Below are 18,368 nucleotides of genomic sequence, written 5' to 3'. Positions count from 1 at the left end.
CGATTGCGACTTCTGCCGATCCTGTGGGCGGTTCTAAAAACCAGACACTGGATGGTGAACTCATGGCTAGGGTGGCCTCCTTCTTAAAAAAAGGGGTTGTTCATGTAGGACAGCATTAGGTATGACTGAAAACTAATTAAGGGGGCTTCTTTTTCATGGTCTCAAAACCAGAGGCAAAACCCAAGACATTCCTTATTTGTAAGCACATCCTTGGTGTATTCCTTCAAGGGTTTCTAAATCCCTCATTAATGCTCAGAACTCCCACCCCGTGTTGTAAGAGCCAAATGATTATATGTGGTTTATGGCGCACAATATGTCAATCAAATCTTGCTCCCAGGATGAGCCCTTGGGCACTGTCAGAGCTCACCTCATAAAGAGGCATTACTGCAATATTAAGAGGACACAATCTTCAAGACCATGGCTGGAAATCAGACATCATTCAACTGTTCTTTATGGACGATCTTCCAGGGTCAAGAATGAGCATACGAGCCATAATGCAATCATTTGGAGCGGGACTTAATTGTCCAAGACTATTTTGGCCCAAACATTTCTCTATAGAGGTTGTGCTTCCCGTCTATTCTGCCTCTATTGGATTTTGTGTTATGTGTAGTTTTATATTATTTATGAAATTATTGTATCTTTGGAGCCATGAATGACACCAATTAGATGGGTTTCTGGAAATGTCCCTTAGGTTCTGATCTTCAATCAATGGATCTATTCAGTGCTTTGAAAATACCACTGGTGTGGGTCCCAGGTCTATAACCAAAGATATTTTTAAACAAATTCAACAATCAGCTATGAAACACTGGCGTTTCTGGGTCCGCTTGTGAGATCCGTTTCAGGGCTCTCACAAGCGGCCTAAAATGGATCAGTTCAGCCCCAGTGCATTCTGAATGGATAAGGATCCGTTTGGCTGCTCTTGGTCTCCGTTGCATTTTTTAGACGGTCACTAAAATGCAGCTTGAAGCGTTTTGGTGACCGTCTGACGATGCGGAGCCAAACGGATCCGTCCTGACTTACAATGTAAGTCAATGGGGACGGATCCATTTTTCACTGACACAATATGGTGCAATTGAAAACGGATCAGTCGCCCATTTACCTTCAATGTAAGTGAAGACGGATCCGTTTTTTTAAATGAATAATGCAAACGGATCCGTTATAAACGGATACAAGCGTTTGCATTATCGGTGTGGATCCGTCTGTGCAGATACCAGACGGATCCTCACCTAACGCAGGTGTGAAAGTAGCCCAAGGCTACTTTCACACTCGCTGTGACGGTCGTAGAAAATATCCCCGTCAAGCATTCCCTTCTTCCCATGAAAGAAAGTCACCCAATATTCCACGAGTAGGAATATCCCTGGAATCGCCGAATAATCCACACGAGTCAACTTAATGCTGGAAACACGAGACTAACTTTACTGGCGCACAGAACTCACAATTTATGCAGCATAAAACTCCTCCTCTGGGCCCGGCTAGATAATTGAGTTTTAACAATACACACGGCTCAATTGTCTGCTGGCCAGAACATTTACAACTTTTAACACTTTCAGAATACACACAGCTCAATTGTCTGCTGGCCAGAACATTTACAACTTTTAACACTTTCAGAAAAGTACTTTCCATCCCACATACAAACATAATTTCAGCCTCCCTGTTCGGTACACGAATACATTCATTCTTGACATTTGGAACCAAACAATATAGACCTTAAAATAGCAGGGAGAGAATTAAACTGAAGCATATAGGCAATTGCATCAAAGTCCTTCACAATGGCCCCCCTTTTTCTCCCTGCTCCGGCAACTCGGTTGGACCTTTCCTGGTCCAGTAGGGTTGACGGGTTCAGAGCTTTTAGTCCGAGGTTAAATCCGTTTGGCGTGACAATCCATCGGCATTCCCGTTTTGCTTGCCTGGGCGATAATGAATCGTAAAGTCATAGGGCTGTAAGGCCAAGCTCCAGCGTAGCAAACGGGCGTTGTCCCCTGAAACCCGGTTAAGCCACACCAAGGGGTTGTGATCGGTGATGAGAGTGAACGCCCGGCCATAAAGGTAAGGTGTGAGCTTTTTGAGTGCCCACACCAAGGCCAAACACTCTTTTTCAATGGTGGCATAGCTGACTTCCCTTGGCAACAGCTTCCGACTCAGGTATGCCACCGGGTGCTCACCTCCATCCTCCCCGATCTGGCTCAGTACTGCCCCCAGTCCAAACATTGAAGCGTCTGTGTGGACAATAAATCTTTTGTTAGGATCTGGGGTAACCAACACCGGAGCATTAACCAGAGCAGTCTTTAGTGCTTGGAAAGCCACCTCGCATTCCGGGGACCACAGGACTTGTCGGGGTAGCTTCTTTTTGGTCAAGTCGGTCAGGGGTTTGGCCAGGGCGCTATAGTCGGGTACAAAGCGTCTGTAATAGCCGGCTGTGCCTAAGAAAGCCATGACTTGTGTCTTGGTGTGGGGAGTGGGCCAATTGGCAACAGCCTCGATCTTAGCCGGCTCCGGCCGTTGCTTACCACATCCTACTCGGTGGCCCAAATATTGTACCTCCGCCATACCCAAGTGACATTTGTCGGGTTTCAGGGTCAGCCCGGCCCCCTTGATCCTATCTAATACTACCCCTATGTGCTCTAGGTGCGCCTCCCAAGTATCGCTATGGATGGCGATGTCATCCAGGTAAGCGCATGCAAAGCTCTGGAGACCCCCAAGTAACTGATCCACCATCCGTTGGAAGGTGGCCGGGGCGTTCTTCATCCCGAACGGCATAACCCGGAATTGGTATAGGCCGAACGGGGTGATGAAGGCCGACTTGGGTATGGCATCTTCTGCTAGGGGAATCTGCCAATATCCCTTGCATAGGTCTATTGTGGTCAGATACTTCCCTGCAGAGATACGGTCAAGCAGCTCGTCCATCCGTGGCATCGGATAGGCGTCCGTAACTGTCTTGTCGTTGAGGCGCCGGTAATCTACACAGAAGCGGGTTGTCCCATCCTTCTTTGGCACTAAGACTACCGGCGAGGCCCAAGGACTTTCTGAGGGCTCAATTACGCCTAGCCGAAGCATCTCATCTATTTCCTTCCGCATCCCTTGCCGGACTGCTTCGGGGATACGGTAAGGGGGCTGTCTCAGGGGTGCCTGTCCTGGAGTCTCTACCTTGTGTATGGCTAGGAGTGTGTATCCAGGCTCCTGAGAGAATGTGGCCTGTTTTGTTTCTAGTAAGCGGACAGCTTGAGCCCGCTCTTGCGGCTCCAGCTGTTCACCTAGCTGGACTTTCTTTATCTGGGTCATCCCGTCGTTACTGCCCAATAGGTTGGGAAGGGGTAGGGTCTCTGTGTCTTCTCCTGCTGGTGCACAGATAGCGACTACCTCCTCTGCCCGTTCCTGATAGGCCTTGAGCATGTTGATGTGAAAGGTTCGTTTCACATCTTCATCCTCGCAGCTGGCTATCGTGTAGGTCGTGTCGCATATCTGTCCTATAACTTTATAGGGGCCCTGCCAGGCGGCCTGGAGCTTGTCTGTTCGGACCGGTCTTAATACCATGACCTTTTGGCCTATCTGAAAGCTCCGCTGCCTAGCCCGTCGGTCATACCATACCTTGTGGCGCTGCTGGGCCGCCCGGAGGTTCTCTCGCACTGTCTGGGCTAATTCCTCCATGCGGTCCCTCAGCTCCAGGACATAAGGTACAACCGGGGTCCCCTCAATCTCTGTCTGCCCCTCCCAGTGATCCTTGATGAGATCTAAGGGCCCCCTCACCCGCCTCCCATAGAGAAGTTCGAAGGGTGAGAATCCGGTCGATTCCTGCGGCACCTCTCGGTAGGCAAAGAGAAGGTGTGGCAGGAATCGCTCCCAATCCTTGTATGCCCCCGTGAACGACTTCAACATTTGCTTTAGCGTTCCGTTGAAGCGCTCGCACAGGCCGTTAGTCTGGGGATGGTATGGGGAGCTAGTCAGGGATTTAACTCCACAGGTTTTCCATATCTGCTGGGTTACCTCGGCCGTGAATTGGGTACCTTGGTCGGACAGAACCTCCTTGGGAAAGCCTACTCGGGAAAATACTTTAACTAGGGCCTCTGCTACGGTCTCAGCCTGTATGTTAGAGAGAGCTACCGCTTCGGGGTAACGGGTGGCGTAGTCTACTATGGTGAGTATATACCGCTTGCCGGAACGGCTAGGTTGGGCCAGGGGCCCTATAATGTCCACGGCTACCCTTGTGAACGGTTCTTCAATAATGGGCATGGAAACTAGTTTAGCCTTTGGGTGGTCTCCCTTTTTACCTATACGTTGGCATACCTCGCACGTTTGACAATACGCCCTGACGTCGTCAGATACCCCAGGCCAGAAAAAGTTCTGAGTTACCCGATACCCTGTCTTGCGTATTCCCAAATGGCCTGCCAAGGGTACGTCGTGCCCAATCCTCAATAACTCCTGCCGGTATTTCCGGGGAACTACCAGCTGGCGTTTTTGCTTAGGCCCTGGTGCATTACCCCGGGTCTCAGTGAGCCTGTACAAGCGGCCGTTCTCCCAGATAAATTGCTCCTTCTCTAATCCCCCTTGGCCCCTCCTGGCTTTCTCTCGATACTTTCTGAGGGAAGGGTCTCCGGTCACCTCCCGCCCAAAGTCCTCTGGGGTGTCCCAGGGTAGGGGTTCTACAGTCAAGGGTAGGTTGGGTTGGCTTACCTGGGTCTCAGTAGGAAGTGGATGGCTCTCGGCAGCGCGACTTTGTGCTCTGGTGGTTACTGCGTGGGCCTCCTGAGCGGGGGTAGAGGCGAACGCCGAAGTCAGGGGGCCAATGTCGTTGCCCAAGATGACTTCAGAAGGTAAGTCTTTCATGACGCCCACATGAACAATGCCAGCTCCCGCCCCCCAGTCTAGGTGTACCTGTGCAGTAGGGATACGGTATACTGCCCCCCCTGCCACTCTCACAGCAATTGATTTGCCCGGTTTCTCTGATGCCTTAATAAGGTGTCTTTGTACCAACGTGATGGTTGCCCCACTGTCTCTTAATCCCCGGGCGGTTTTTCCATTAACCATGACCAGCTGACAATGGTGTTTCCTGTTGTCCGTAATAACAGATTGTACCATGAGGGCTTCGTAAAGGGTGCCCAATGGTTCTTCCTGACCCAGTTCCTGGGGATCCCAAGCCGAGTCTACACAATGGGCTGCTGCTGGGGGGCGGTACCCAGGTCGAGACCAATTTGACCTGGTGTTGTTGTCCATGGGGCAATTCTGCTTGTAGTGACCCAGCTGTTTGCACCGGAAGCAGCGTTGTTCATTGCCCTCCTGGCGTGGATAGCGAGGGCTAGATGTCACCGGTCTGTTAGGAGGTTGGTATCTAGCGGCGGGTGGGTATGAGGGCACCGTTGGTCGTGGAGGTTGTACCCGTGGTGTGACCGGGTTCGTCTTGCGAGTATCCGCATATTCATCCGCCAACTTAGCGGCCTCTGGTAGAGTCATGGGCCGGCGATCTCTCACCCAGTCTTTGACATCCGTCTGGATGTGCTCGTAAAATTGTTCCAGGAGCATTAGTTGCAAAATGTCCTCTGCGGTGGTGGCCTGGCTGCTGTTGACCCAGTTAGAGGCCGACAGGGATAACTGGCATGCCCATTCCACGTAAGAGTCTTTCGTGGTTTTGCGTGAGTCCCTGAACTTTTGTCGGTAGGACTCCGGGGTTACTGCATAACGAGCCAGGAGCACTTCTTTAACCCTGGCGTAGCTATGGATCTCCTGCTCTGGCACGGTCCGGAAAGCATCAGAAGCTTTGCCTGACAGTTTGCCTGACAATATTGCGACCCACTCTCCTCTATCTATTCGGTGCAGGTTACATTGTCGCTCAAAATCTGCCAGGTAATTATCAATTTCACAGTCTTTTTCATCAAAAGCTTTAAAAGCGCTAAACGGAATCTTCCTTGTGTCTGCTGTACTGTCCTCACTGTTTGGAGAATGTGCGGCTGCTTGTTGGACTGCTGCCAGTTTTAGCTGTAGCTCTGCGTCTCTTATTTGTTTAGCCTCCTCCGCTAACAGGTTCATCACTTTCAGCACCACATCCGCCGTTGGGTTCGGACCGAACCATGCTAGCTTCTCTCTCATTGCCTTGTTGGCTGGTGATTCCTCCTCCTGAATCACTGGTGTCCCCATCTCTTGTACTGCTGGCGTTGCTGCAACCAAGTTCTCCTGGTCTAGCTCCATTAATTCTGCTATAATGACCCGCTTGGTTTTGTTGCTAGCAATCCTTCCACGGACTTCCAGTAGTTCTTTCAGTGTATTTCTTCTAAGCAGGGTGTACCAGCCTTCCATTCACTGTTCCCAGTGTCTGCTTGGAATCCTGGTGTAAAGGAAAGTAGAAGGGAAAATCCCGCTGCTGCCAACCAGTTGTGACGGTCGTAGAAAATATCCCCGTCAAGCATTCCCTTCTTCCCATGAAAGAAAGTCACCCAATATTCCACGAGTAGGAATATCCCTGGAATCGCCGAATAATCCACACGAGTCAACTTAATGCTGGAAACACGAGACTAACTTTACTGGCGCACAGAACTCACAATTTATGCAGCATAAAACTCCTCCTCTGGGCCCGGCTAGATAATTGAGTTTTAACAATACACACGGCTCAATTGTCTGCTGGCCAGAACATTTACAACTTTTAACACTTTCAGAATACACACAGCTCAATTGTCTGCTGGCCAGAACATTTACAACTTTTAACACTTTCAGAAAAGTACTTTCCATCCCACATACAAACATAATTTCAGCCTCCCTGTTCGGTACACGAATACATTCATTCTTGACATTTGGAACCAAACAATATAGACCTTAAAATAGCAGGGAGAGAATTAAACTGAAGCATATAGGCAATTGCATCAAAGTCCTTCACACTCGCGTCTTGGCTTTCCATTTGTGAGATCGGTTCAGGGCTCGGCGGTCCAAAACGAATCAGTTTTGCCCTAATGCATTCTGAATGGAAAAGTATCCGCTCCAAATGCATCAGTTTGCCTCCGATCAGTCTCCATTCCGCTCTGGAGGCCGCCTGCAGCGTCTTGCTGTCCGCTTGATGAAACTGATAACCGTCCTAGCACACAATGTAAGTCATCCGTCTCTGGCACAATAGAAAACTGACTCAATGGAGTTCATGACGGATCCGACTTGGTTATGTTACAGATAATACAAACGGATCCGTCCATGACGGATGCATGCGGTTGTATTATTGTAACAGATCCGTTTTTGCAGATCCATGACTGATCCGCCCAAAACACGAGTGTAAAAGTAGCCTTAAAAGACAAGTATATTTAGCAAATATTTTCTAACCATTTCCTGTCTACATTTTTGCAAACCTACCCTTAGTGTTTCGTGTTCATGGCTCTTATGCAGACCAGCGTGCCTCCATGGTACAGACTACACACAAACCCTGCATGTGGTCTAATCCTGGCGCCATGCGTCTTGATAATCTACAGACAGAACAAGAGGCGACGGATGGAGAAGAGTCAGGCTGGCCAGACACACACTAGATAAAGGCCCCTCAAACCTGATAATTTTGGCAGGACTGCCCAACAATCTAACGCCTTTGGGGGACTTCTGACTTTAGCCCCCATGGCAGATACTATTGTACATAAGGATTGGCCAATTGGAATCGCACATGACCAACCCTTTTTTATCATGGGGAGGTAAGTTGCTGCCAGGAGTGTCTGGTAGTGGCTTTCTTCCCTATCCCAGGCACAGTGGTCAAAATGCTCAATATCTAAGGAGCAGGGCTAGCCAAAAAGATGACTGCAGAGAATAAGTCAACATAGGGTTAGTCAGAAACCATGAGGACTCACAGGTTTGCATAGGAGCTGCATACAACATATAAAACTATTGTAAAGTTGTTTTTCTTTTAGCGCCCATAGATAGCAATAGACATTTGTAAAATGCCAGCAGCTCCTCCTTCAGGATGGCAATGGAAACTCAATCCAATGACCCTTGCACCCTATGAATTACGCCGAATAACGCTACCTTTCAATTATTTCCTACAGGTATACTTTTCTTTTTTGCATGATTTTGTGTCACCCCTTTCCTGTGTGTCTGTTGGGTTCATTATATCCAGATAATCCCTGGAAAGAAATATCCTTTAATCTCATTTTACTACTGGAATATGCCTAACATTGACGTTCCGCTAAGATATCGGGTCGGGAGCGACTGTCATGTGTGATAAACGTACGACGCCAGTCTCAGAGTTCTCCCCGTCAACCTTAAGATGACATCTGCTACTCCCTGATATGTACGAGGCCCGGACCCAATGGCAATAAAGGGGTATTTGTATTATATACATTTATCAGCGACTGCATGACGCACTGTAACTGTATGTGTGGTTTCTATACTGCAATTTGTGATGTTTCTTTTATGAATATAAAGACAATAAAATCTTATTGAACCATATAAACATTTATCACATATCTAAAGCGCCTCATTGCCGCCCCCTCTGGAATCCGCACCGTGGCAGAGGCTCCTGCAGCCAAATTCTTCTTTTAGATTAATTCATGGAAATTATGGAAAACCCCCTTTAAAGGTTAATGTGCTCCCAGTCTCGTATACAGGAAGGTGCGGCTCGCTTCTCAGACAATTTCTCGCCAATTTCAGCTGATATTTTTTAAAATAACTTACTTAACAAATTCTCGCCGCTTTAATTTTCACAGACCATAAAAAAAACTATTATTATATATCGAGGTCTGCGATACGTTTATACAATTACTGGATCATTTTATTTGCAGGTTCATTCATGCGGGAATGTCATGGGGAATTTAATGCTGCTGAGCGGGCAGAAATTCGCCAGAGGGATAAAAAAAAAAAAAATACAGTAGGTAGAAAAAAATACAGAACTGAGGGGAAAATATCACATGGGAAAATACCACACCGGAAAACGTTACTGCTACTGGACCCCCATATGGGTTGTTGTCTTCTATGCTCCTGAATGATCGGTTAAAACCAATATACGCCAATATAAAAAGATACAAAAAACTTTCCAAAACCCCTGAATCACTGCCAGTATTACTCCCTACATGGGTTGTCAACGGCTTTCCTATTTTCTGGAATAATGAGCTGCCAATTTACACACCATTAACCTATATCGGTTATCACCCATCTCTGAACAGGAACACTTACAGGTGTATTCCAGTTAGATGAAGTTATCCCCAGGATAGGACATAACTATTAGATTGTTGGGGTCCTACTGCTGGGACCCCTACCCATCATGAGAAAGAGGGCCCTGTACCCAGTTCAGCCCCCCCCGTAAATGAATGGAGTGGCCGGCTGCACATGTGAATGGCCACACCATTCATTTCCATGGGGGGTTCTGGAGACAGTGGAGTGCCTTACGCGGCTATCTTCGGAATTCCTATAGAAATGAATGGAGCGGCCACACTCATTCCAGACCCTGTTCTCGTGATCATGGGGGGTCCCAGATTGGTCGGGCGCCTACCAATCTAATAATTATCCCCTTATCCTGTGAATAGGGGATACTCAATCTAGCCAGAATACCCCTTTAATGATGCACACATAAGAATAGTATGATGGACCATCAACAGTTCAATCCAATATCATCAGCCCTGACTATAACAATCCTCCAAATTACAAAAGGAATGGCTGAATATGAATCTACAACATGTAATCGTGTCCGTGAAGCCCTCAGGGAAGGATCATGGACGACACAATGTCCAACATACAAAGCAGCCTGCGAAGCAGAGAAATCCGGATGATGGATGATCAAACAAGCAGAACACTATCTCCTGTAAAGACCCAGAGGGTGGAAAATTGAGTGTAGCATGTAAAACCTATCCTGCGTAAAGTACCCAGTCACACGAACAGACCCGGACAACTGGAAGTACAGAAATTTCCACATATTGATTTCTCCCTTTAGCTTCATAAAACAATAAGCGATCTGTAATGTCTACCATTTAAACCACAAATCAAGACAACCCTAATGTTGCCATAAAAGAAGCCATAAACATTACTTAGCTACAAAATAATACTGCTCCTATGTACAAGAATATAACTACTATAATACTGCCTCCTATGTACAAGAATATAACTACTATAATACTGTCTCCTATGTACAAGAATATAACTACTATAATACTGCTCCTATGTACAAGACTATAACTGCTATAATACTGCCTCCTATGTACAAGACTATAACTGCTATAATACTGCCTCCTATGTACAAGAATATAACTACTATAATACTGCCTCCTATGTACAAGAATATAACTACTATAATACTGCTCCTATGTACAAGAATATAACTACTATAATACTGCCTCCTATGTACAAGAATATAACTACTATAATACTGCCTCCTATGTACAAGAATATAACTACTATAATACTGCCTCCTATGTACAAGAATATAACTACTATAATACTGCTCCTATGTACAAGATATAACTACTATAATACTGCTCCTATGTACAAGAATATAACTACTATAATACTGCTCCTATGTACAAGAATATAACTACTATAATACTGTCTCCGATGTACAAGAATATAACTACTATAATACTGCTCCTATGTACAAGAATACAACTACTATAATACTGCCTCCTATGTACAAGAATACAACTACTATAATACTGCTCCTATGTACAAGAATATAACTACTATAATACTGCTCCCTATGTACAGGAATAAAACTACTATAATACTGCCTCCCATGTACAAGAATATAACTACTATAATACTGCCTCCTATGTACAAGAATATAACTACTATAATACTGCTCCTATGTACAAGAATATAACTACTATAATACTGCTCCTATGTACAAGAATATAACTACTATAATACTGCCTCCTATGTACAAGAATATAACTACTATAATACTGCTCCTATGTACAAGAATATAACTACTATAATACTGCCTCCTATGTACAAGAATATAACTACTATAATACTGCTCCTATGTACAAGAATATAACTACTATAATACTGCTCCTATGTACAAGAATATAACTACTATAATACTGCTCCTATGTACAAGAATATAACTACTATAATACTGCCTCCTATGTACAAGAATATAACTACTATAATACTGCTCCTATGTACAAGAATATAACTACTATAATACTGCCTCCTATGTACAAGAATATAACTACTATAATACTGCCTCCTATGTACAAGAATATAACTACTATAATACTGCTCCTATGTACAAGAATATAACTACTATAATACTGCTCCTATGTACAAGAATATAACTACTATAATACTGCTCCTATGTACAAGAATAATAACTGCTATAATACTGCTCCTATGTACAAGAATATAACTACTATAATACTGCTCCTATGTACAAGAATATAACTACTATAATACTGCTCCTATGTACAAGAATATAACTTACTATAATACTGCTCCTATGTACAAGAATATAACTACTATAATACTGCTCCTATGTACAAGAATGTAACTACTATAATACTTCCTCCTATGTACAAGAATATAACTACTATAATACTGCCTCCTATGTACAAGAATATAACTACTATAATACTGCTCCTATGTACAAGAATATAACTACTATAATACTGCTCCTATGTACAAGAATATAACTACTATAATCTGCTCCTATGTACAAGAATATAACTACTATAATACTGCTCCTATGTACAAGAATATAACTACTATAATACTGCCTCCTATGTACAAGAATATAACTACTATAATACTGCCTCCTATGTACAAGAATATAACTACTATAATACTGCCTCCTATGTACAAGAATATAACTACTATAATACTGCTCCTATGTACAAGAATATAACTACTATAATACTGCTCCTATGTACAAGAATATAACTACTATAATACTGCTCCTATGTACAAGAATATAACTACTATAATACTGCCTCCTATGTACAAGAATATAACTACTATAATACTGCTCCTATGTACAAGAATATAACTACTATAATACTGCTCCTATGTACAAGAATATAACTACTATTATACTGCTCCTATGTACAAGAATATAACTATTATAATACTGCCTCCTATGTACAAGAATATAACTACTATAATACTGCCTCCTATGTACAAGAATATAACTACTATAATACTGCTCCTATGTACAGGAATATAACTACTATAATACTGCCTCCTATGTACAAGAATATAACTACTATAATACTGCTCCTATGTACAAGAATATAACTACTATAATACTGCTATAATACTGCTCCTATGTACAAGAATATAACTACTATAATACTGCCTCCTATGTACAAGAATATAACTACTATAATACTGCTTCCTATGTACAAGAATATAACTACTATAATACTACTCATATGTACAAGAATATAACTACTATAAGGCTACATTCACACGTCAGTATTTTTCTATAATCCGAATTTCGGTCCGTTTTTTGCGGATCCGTTGTTCCTGAAAATGTTTCCGTATGTCATCCGTTTTTTGCGGATCCGCAAAAAACGGAAACATGTATACATTTCAATAATCAAATAAAGTTGTTTGGATTTCTTTGAAAAAATAAAAATTTGCTATGTGTTTCCAGGAACGGATTCCGCAAAAAAACGGAAGACATACGGAATGACATCCGAATGTCTTCCGTTTTTTGCGGAACCATTGACTTTGCATTGTACCAGGATCCGATTTTTCAGGAACATAATAGGACATGTTTTATATTTAAACGGACATGCGGAACGGAACAACGGAAACGGACAGCACACATTGTGCTGTCCGATTTTTTCCAGGACTCATTGAAAATGAATGGGTCCTGATCTGGTCCTGATCTGTTCCGCAAAAAACGGAACAGATCAGGAAAGAAAAAACGGACGTGTGAATGGACCCTAATACTGCCTCCTATGTACAAGGCTATCACTACTATAATACTGCCTCCTATGTACAAGAATATAACTACTATAATACTGCTTCTATGTACAAGAATATAACTACTATAATACTGCCTGCTATGTACAAGAATATAACTACTATAATACTGCTCCTATGTACAAGAATATAACTACTATAATACTGCTCCTATGTACAAGAATATAACTACTATAATACTGCTCCTATGTACAAGAATATAACTACTATAATACTGCTCCTATGTACAAGAATATAACTACTATAATACTGCTCCTATGTACAAGAATATAACTACTATAATACTGCCTCCTATGTACAAGAATATAACTACTATAATACTACTCATATGTACAAGAATATAACTACTATAATACTACTCATATGTACAAGAATATAACTACTATAATACTGCCTCCTATGTACAAGAATATAACTACTATAATACTGCCTCTTATATACATAAATATAACTACTATAATACTGCTCCAATGTACTAAACTATAACTACTACAATACTGCCTCCTATGTACAAGAATATAACTGCTACAATACTGCAACATTTTTAGTGAGGAACACAAAAAAAAAGCAAACAAAAACAATAATAAGATAACTTACGTCTACAGATCTTGCAACATTGACCTGGAACATGGACCGGTAAATATTCTGGAGAACAGTTGACAGGGGAGCACAACATATGTCTGCATTCAATAGCGCCATTCTAGAGAATAGAGAAATTCATATTATAAAACAATGCTCACCCTACAGGGGGCAGCACTCACTATGCTGTGCATACAGTCTTTCATGACTACTAGCTCCCTATGGGCCCGCTATAATAACCTCTCGCAGTAGACATTGTTGCGGCATGTACTGCACTATATGCTCTTTCTGTAATCTCTGGAACAAGCTTTTTAATATCTACGTTTGGGACTCTTGTGCTTTTCCCTATAGTTCCTTTCATTGTATTTTATTGCTGAGCATTCAATAACGACCAATTTCTCATCTCAGAAAGATTCAGCGGGCCGCCAAACCCCAGTCGATAAGCTGAATTCCTGGAAATTCTCTGTTTCTCAGGGATATAATTATTACAAATCACACAGTTTTGGGGGGAGGGGCGGATTGTAGAACACAATGGATATTAATATCCCTCTGCACGGGCAAAATGCAGCTATAAAACATGGACTATTTCAGCAGAGCCATGACTGGTTCAGGCACCCACAAGATCAGATACTTCATAGTCTGGGGTCAGCTCACCTTACATGTACAGTTCCTGCAGTGGTCGTCATCTACCCAGGAGTCCCTGTCCCTGTAGATCACACCTTGGACCTGACACGTCTTCTCACAATGACAATTCTCCAGTTGGCTTAGTCTAGTCTCCGCATAGTTTAGCTGAAAAGATAGAAATATGACAGAATACAGAAACTGATGAAGAGCCATCATATAAGTACATTACATACATATAATACTATTATTACATAGATGTAACCTATATATTGCCCCCAAGATTAGGCACCAGCTCCTGTATGTAGACATGGAAATGCCCTGTCTGTGGCCCCCTATAGAAAAGATGGAAACCTGGCAGAGGAGGGCGGCCCCGGGCGCCCAGAGGGGGGGGAGGGCGGCCCCGGGCGCCCAGAGGGGGGAAGGGCGGCCCCGGGCGCCCAGAGGGGGGGAGGGCGGCCCCGGGCGCCCAGAGGGGGGGAGGGCGGCCCCGGGCGCCCAGAGGGGGGGAGGGCGGCCCCGGGCGCCCAGAGGGGGGGAGGGCGGCCCCGGGCGCCCAGAGGGGGGGAGGGCGGCCCCGGCGCCCAGAGGGGGGAGGGCGGCCCCGGCGCCCAGAGAGGAGGGCAGAGCTGTTTCTGTATGAAGCAGCTGCATTTTACTCTGTTCCTGCTCTGACCGGAGACGCTTATCTTCCCCATCACTTATCAGCGGCAAATCAATATCAGAACATGATCTGGTGTTTCAGCCAAGAGATTCATTCTAAATTAAAATGCGGCCATTGGCGGGGGACATCGGGGGCGATGGTGAAGCCTCTGTCTGCAGAATAAATGAAGTTCTCATTGCAGAATAGAAACATTTATACACGTAATTGCCGGCGGGAACTCGTATTGATAAATGATTAATATGTCAATACCTCCCAGATTGCAAGGACACACATATTAAATGCCACTTCAAGGCTGGGATAATTTAGAAGGAATGCGGGAAGGTTCAATAACGATAAAAAAAACAAGGCACAACCTAGATGAAGGGACATGGCCGTCATTACCGACGTCCCCTTAATGTGACAGTAGGCTTCCCAAGTACAACACTAGACTCAACAAACCACCTTCACGTCAGCATTTCCAGCCTTTGTGATTAGCATTTAATTTTTCATGGCAAACAAAAAAAATAATTCTGCTTTTGCAATTTCGTTAATAGCGTGGCAAGCAGGAGGATTACAGCAGGGGGCGCTGTCGTTGGAAATCATTGGCAATGTTTATGGTAATGGTGAAAAGTGGAACTGCAGGTCACAAATGGGAAAATATTCAGGTGGACAAAATTTTATCCGTGAACCAAGGGCGTAGGGGAAAGAGCTACTACAGGGCCCTAAGTCAGAAGGGGACCGCTCGGAGGAGGACTCAAAGGTTGTCAACTGCATTATACAATGACATTATATACAGTGACATATGTTTAGGAAGGGAGCGGCTGCCTGGTCTTGACTGGCGCAGGAGTGAGGAGGAATGCTCAATTTGCTCTGGGGCCCACTCAGTTCTAGTTACCCGATTGCAGTGAACTCTGTGCAGAGGATTTGGAGCTCTGTACCAGAAAAACAAAGCTTTGTCCCTTATGCAGATGGAAGGTGTAAAGATGGGACTCTCTTCATTCCAGTTGGTTAAAGTTATCTCCTATCCTGTGGATAGGGGATAACTATTAGACCGGTGGGGGACCTACCACTGGGACCCCCCATATCACGAAAACGGGGACCCCTTGCCCCTGCAGCTCCCCTGCAATGACCGGAGCAGCCGGCGGCACATGGGCGAAGCCACTCCATTCATTTATATGGGAGTTCCAGAGATAGCCAAGTACAGCGCCCCCTATCTGCTGAACTCCCTGTGGATAGAGGATAACTTTAACCAACCGGAATACCCCTTTAAGCTGCATTACATTGATATTGGGGGCTTTAGACAAACTATCATCATCAATGAATCCAGGTATACGGCAAATTTCTGACAGTCTGGGAGAGGTGACATTAGGAGTGCATATCTGACTGTAGATATCAACAGTATCAAACATGAAGATAATTAACGGAAACCTTACTGTCAGGGTCACGGCGGAGCGCTATAATCTCCAGATTATCTAGCGCCTCCCCATGGTCATCCCACTGGGTGTTAGACACAACTACACTTATAACTTATATAACATGGAATAATCATAGTGCACAGATACAAAGGTCAGCCAATACCATAGAGACACAGACGACTCATTTGCCTGAAATGTATCTCACATGGTTTAGATACACCTCATCAGACGGTATTCTATATGATAGGGGCTTAGATACACTGACACAGCAGACAGTGTCATATTTGCCAGGCTTAGATACACCTCTTCAAACAGTATCATATGATTGGCTTAGCTATACCACCTCATCAAACTGTATCATATATCATAGGCTTAGATACACCAACACAGCAGGCAGTATCATATATGATAGAATTTAGATGCACCACCTCATCAGACAATATCATAGATGAAAGGCTTAGATTAGATACACCACTTCAGCGGACAGTATCATACCTGATGGATTAAGATAGCCTGCTAAACCTGTGTATCTAAGCCATCTATCTTAATTCATCAGGTATGATACTGTCTGCTGAAGGGGTGTATCTAATCTAAGCCTTTCATCTATGATATTGTCTGATGAGGTGGTGCATCTAAATCAGGGTGGATTTGATTTAAATCACTAGTCAGTAAGGCTCGATTTAAATAATAGTTTTCTACATAAAGACTAATTCTTGCTGGTATAACTTATAATATGCAAGTAGATGAAGATTTTTAGAATAACTTTTCATATTAGTTTGATCAGGTTGATTCTGTATTCATAGGTTTGTAGAAGTTAGGATTAAGGTATTTTTCTCAACTCTGTTCATGGTATAACATTTTTGCTGTGAAGAAGAGGCATGTGATCTCTGCTGAGTCAAATTCAGCTTTGAGAACTGCAAAAGTAAACCAAGCATCTGTGAGAATATCTTGTAGGCAGAGAAACTGCCCAATAATCTTACAAAAACCTCTGGAAGAGCATGACATTGTGAATGGATTAATGGAATTTATTTACCAAAGAAATTACACATATAGAAACCTAGAATGTGTCGGCAGATAAGAACCATTTGGCCCATCTAGTCTGCCCAATATACAAAGTACTATGAATAGCCCCTGGCCCTATCTTATATGGAGGATGGCCTTATGCCTATCCCATGCATGCTTAAACTCCTCCACTGTATTTGCAGCTACCACTTCTGCAGGAAGGCTATTCCATGCATCCACTACTCTCTCAGTAAAGTAATACTTCCTGATATTACTTTTAAACCTTTGCCCCTCTAATTTAGAACTATGTCCTCTTGTAGCAGTTTTTCTTCTTTTAAATCTTCTCCTCTTTTCCCTTGTTGATTCCCTTTATGTATTTAGCCGTTTCTCTCATATCCCCTCGGTCTCTTCTTTCTTCCAAGCTATACATGTTAAGGTCCTTTCATCTTTCCTGGTAAGTTTTATCCTGCAATCCATGGACCAGTTTAGTAGCTCTTCTCTGAACTCTCTCCAAAGTATCAGTATCCTTCTGGAGATATGGTCTCCAGTACTGAGCACAATACTCCAGATGAGGTCTCACTAGTGCTCTATAGAGCGGCATGAGCGCCCCCTCTTTCTACTGGTAATGCCTCTCCCTATATACCCCAGCATTCTGCTAGCCTCTCCTGCTGCTCTATGACATGGTCTGCCTACCTTTAAGTCTTCTGAAATAATGACCCCTAAATCCCTTTCCTCACATACCGAGGTTAGGACTGTATCACTGATTGTATATTCTGCTCTTGGGGTTTTACGCCCCAGGTGCATTATCTTGCACTTATCGACATTACATTTTAGTTGCCAGGTTTTTGACCATTCCTCTAGTTTTCCTAAGTCCTTTTCCATTTGGTGTATCCCTCCAGGAACATCAACCCTGTTACAAATCTTTGTGTCATCAGCAAAAAGACCCACCTTACCGTCGAGGCCTTCTGCAATTTCGCTGAGAAAGATATTAAACAATATGGGTCCCAGAACAGATCCCTGAGGTCCCCACTGGTAACAAGACCTTGGTCTGAATATACTCCATTGACTACAACCCTCTGTTGTCTGTCCCTCAGCCGCTGCCTAATCCATTCAACAATATGGTTCACGTACAGCCTTATTCTACATAATTAAAAAAAACAAATCTTTATTTCATGATGGAATAACCTTTGGATGGTAATATATTTTCCTCAAAAAGCATTTTATATCTAAAAAAAAAATCT

The 18,368-nt window shown here is 43.7% G+C and overlaps 1 protein-coding gene across 3 annotated transcripts in view; it reads right to left on the bottom strand.

Moving 5' to 3' along the window:
• Positions 1–18,368, bottom strand: part of NELL1 (neural EGFL like 1) — an 843,611-nt gene that overhangs the window by 585,881 nt on the left and 239,362 nt on the right. For all 3 annotated transcript variants that reach the window (XM_044270977.1, XM_044270974.1, XM_044270976.1), the window contains exons 8-9: positions 14,101–14,235; positions 13,465–13,567 (exon numbers count right to left, since the gene is read on the bottom strand). In XM_044270977.1, coding sequence (XP_044126912.1) covers positions 13,465–13,567; positions 14,101–14,235 — 238 coding nt within the window. The remainder of the gene's footprint in view (positions 1–13,464; positions 13,568–14,100; positions 14,236–18,368) is intronic.

The sequence above is a fragment of the Bufo gargarizans genome, chromosome 10 (genome assembly GCF_014858855.1).
Source record: "Bufo gargarizans isolate SCDJY-AF-19 chromosome 10, ASM1485885v1, whole genome shotgun sequence".
Taxonomy (NCBI): domain Eukaryota; kingdom Metazoa; phylum Chordata; class Amphibia; order Anura; family Bufonidae; genus Bufo; species Bufo gargarizans.
This window is presented reverse-complemented; position numbering and strand designations above follow the sequence as displayed.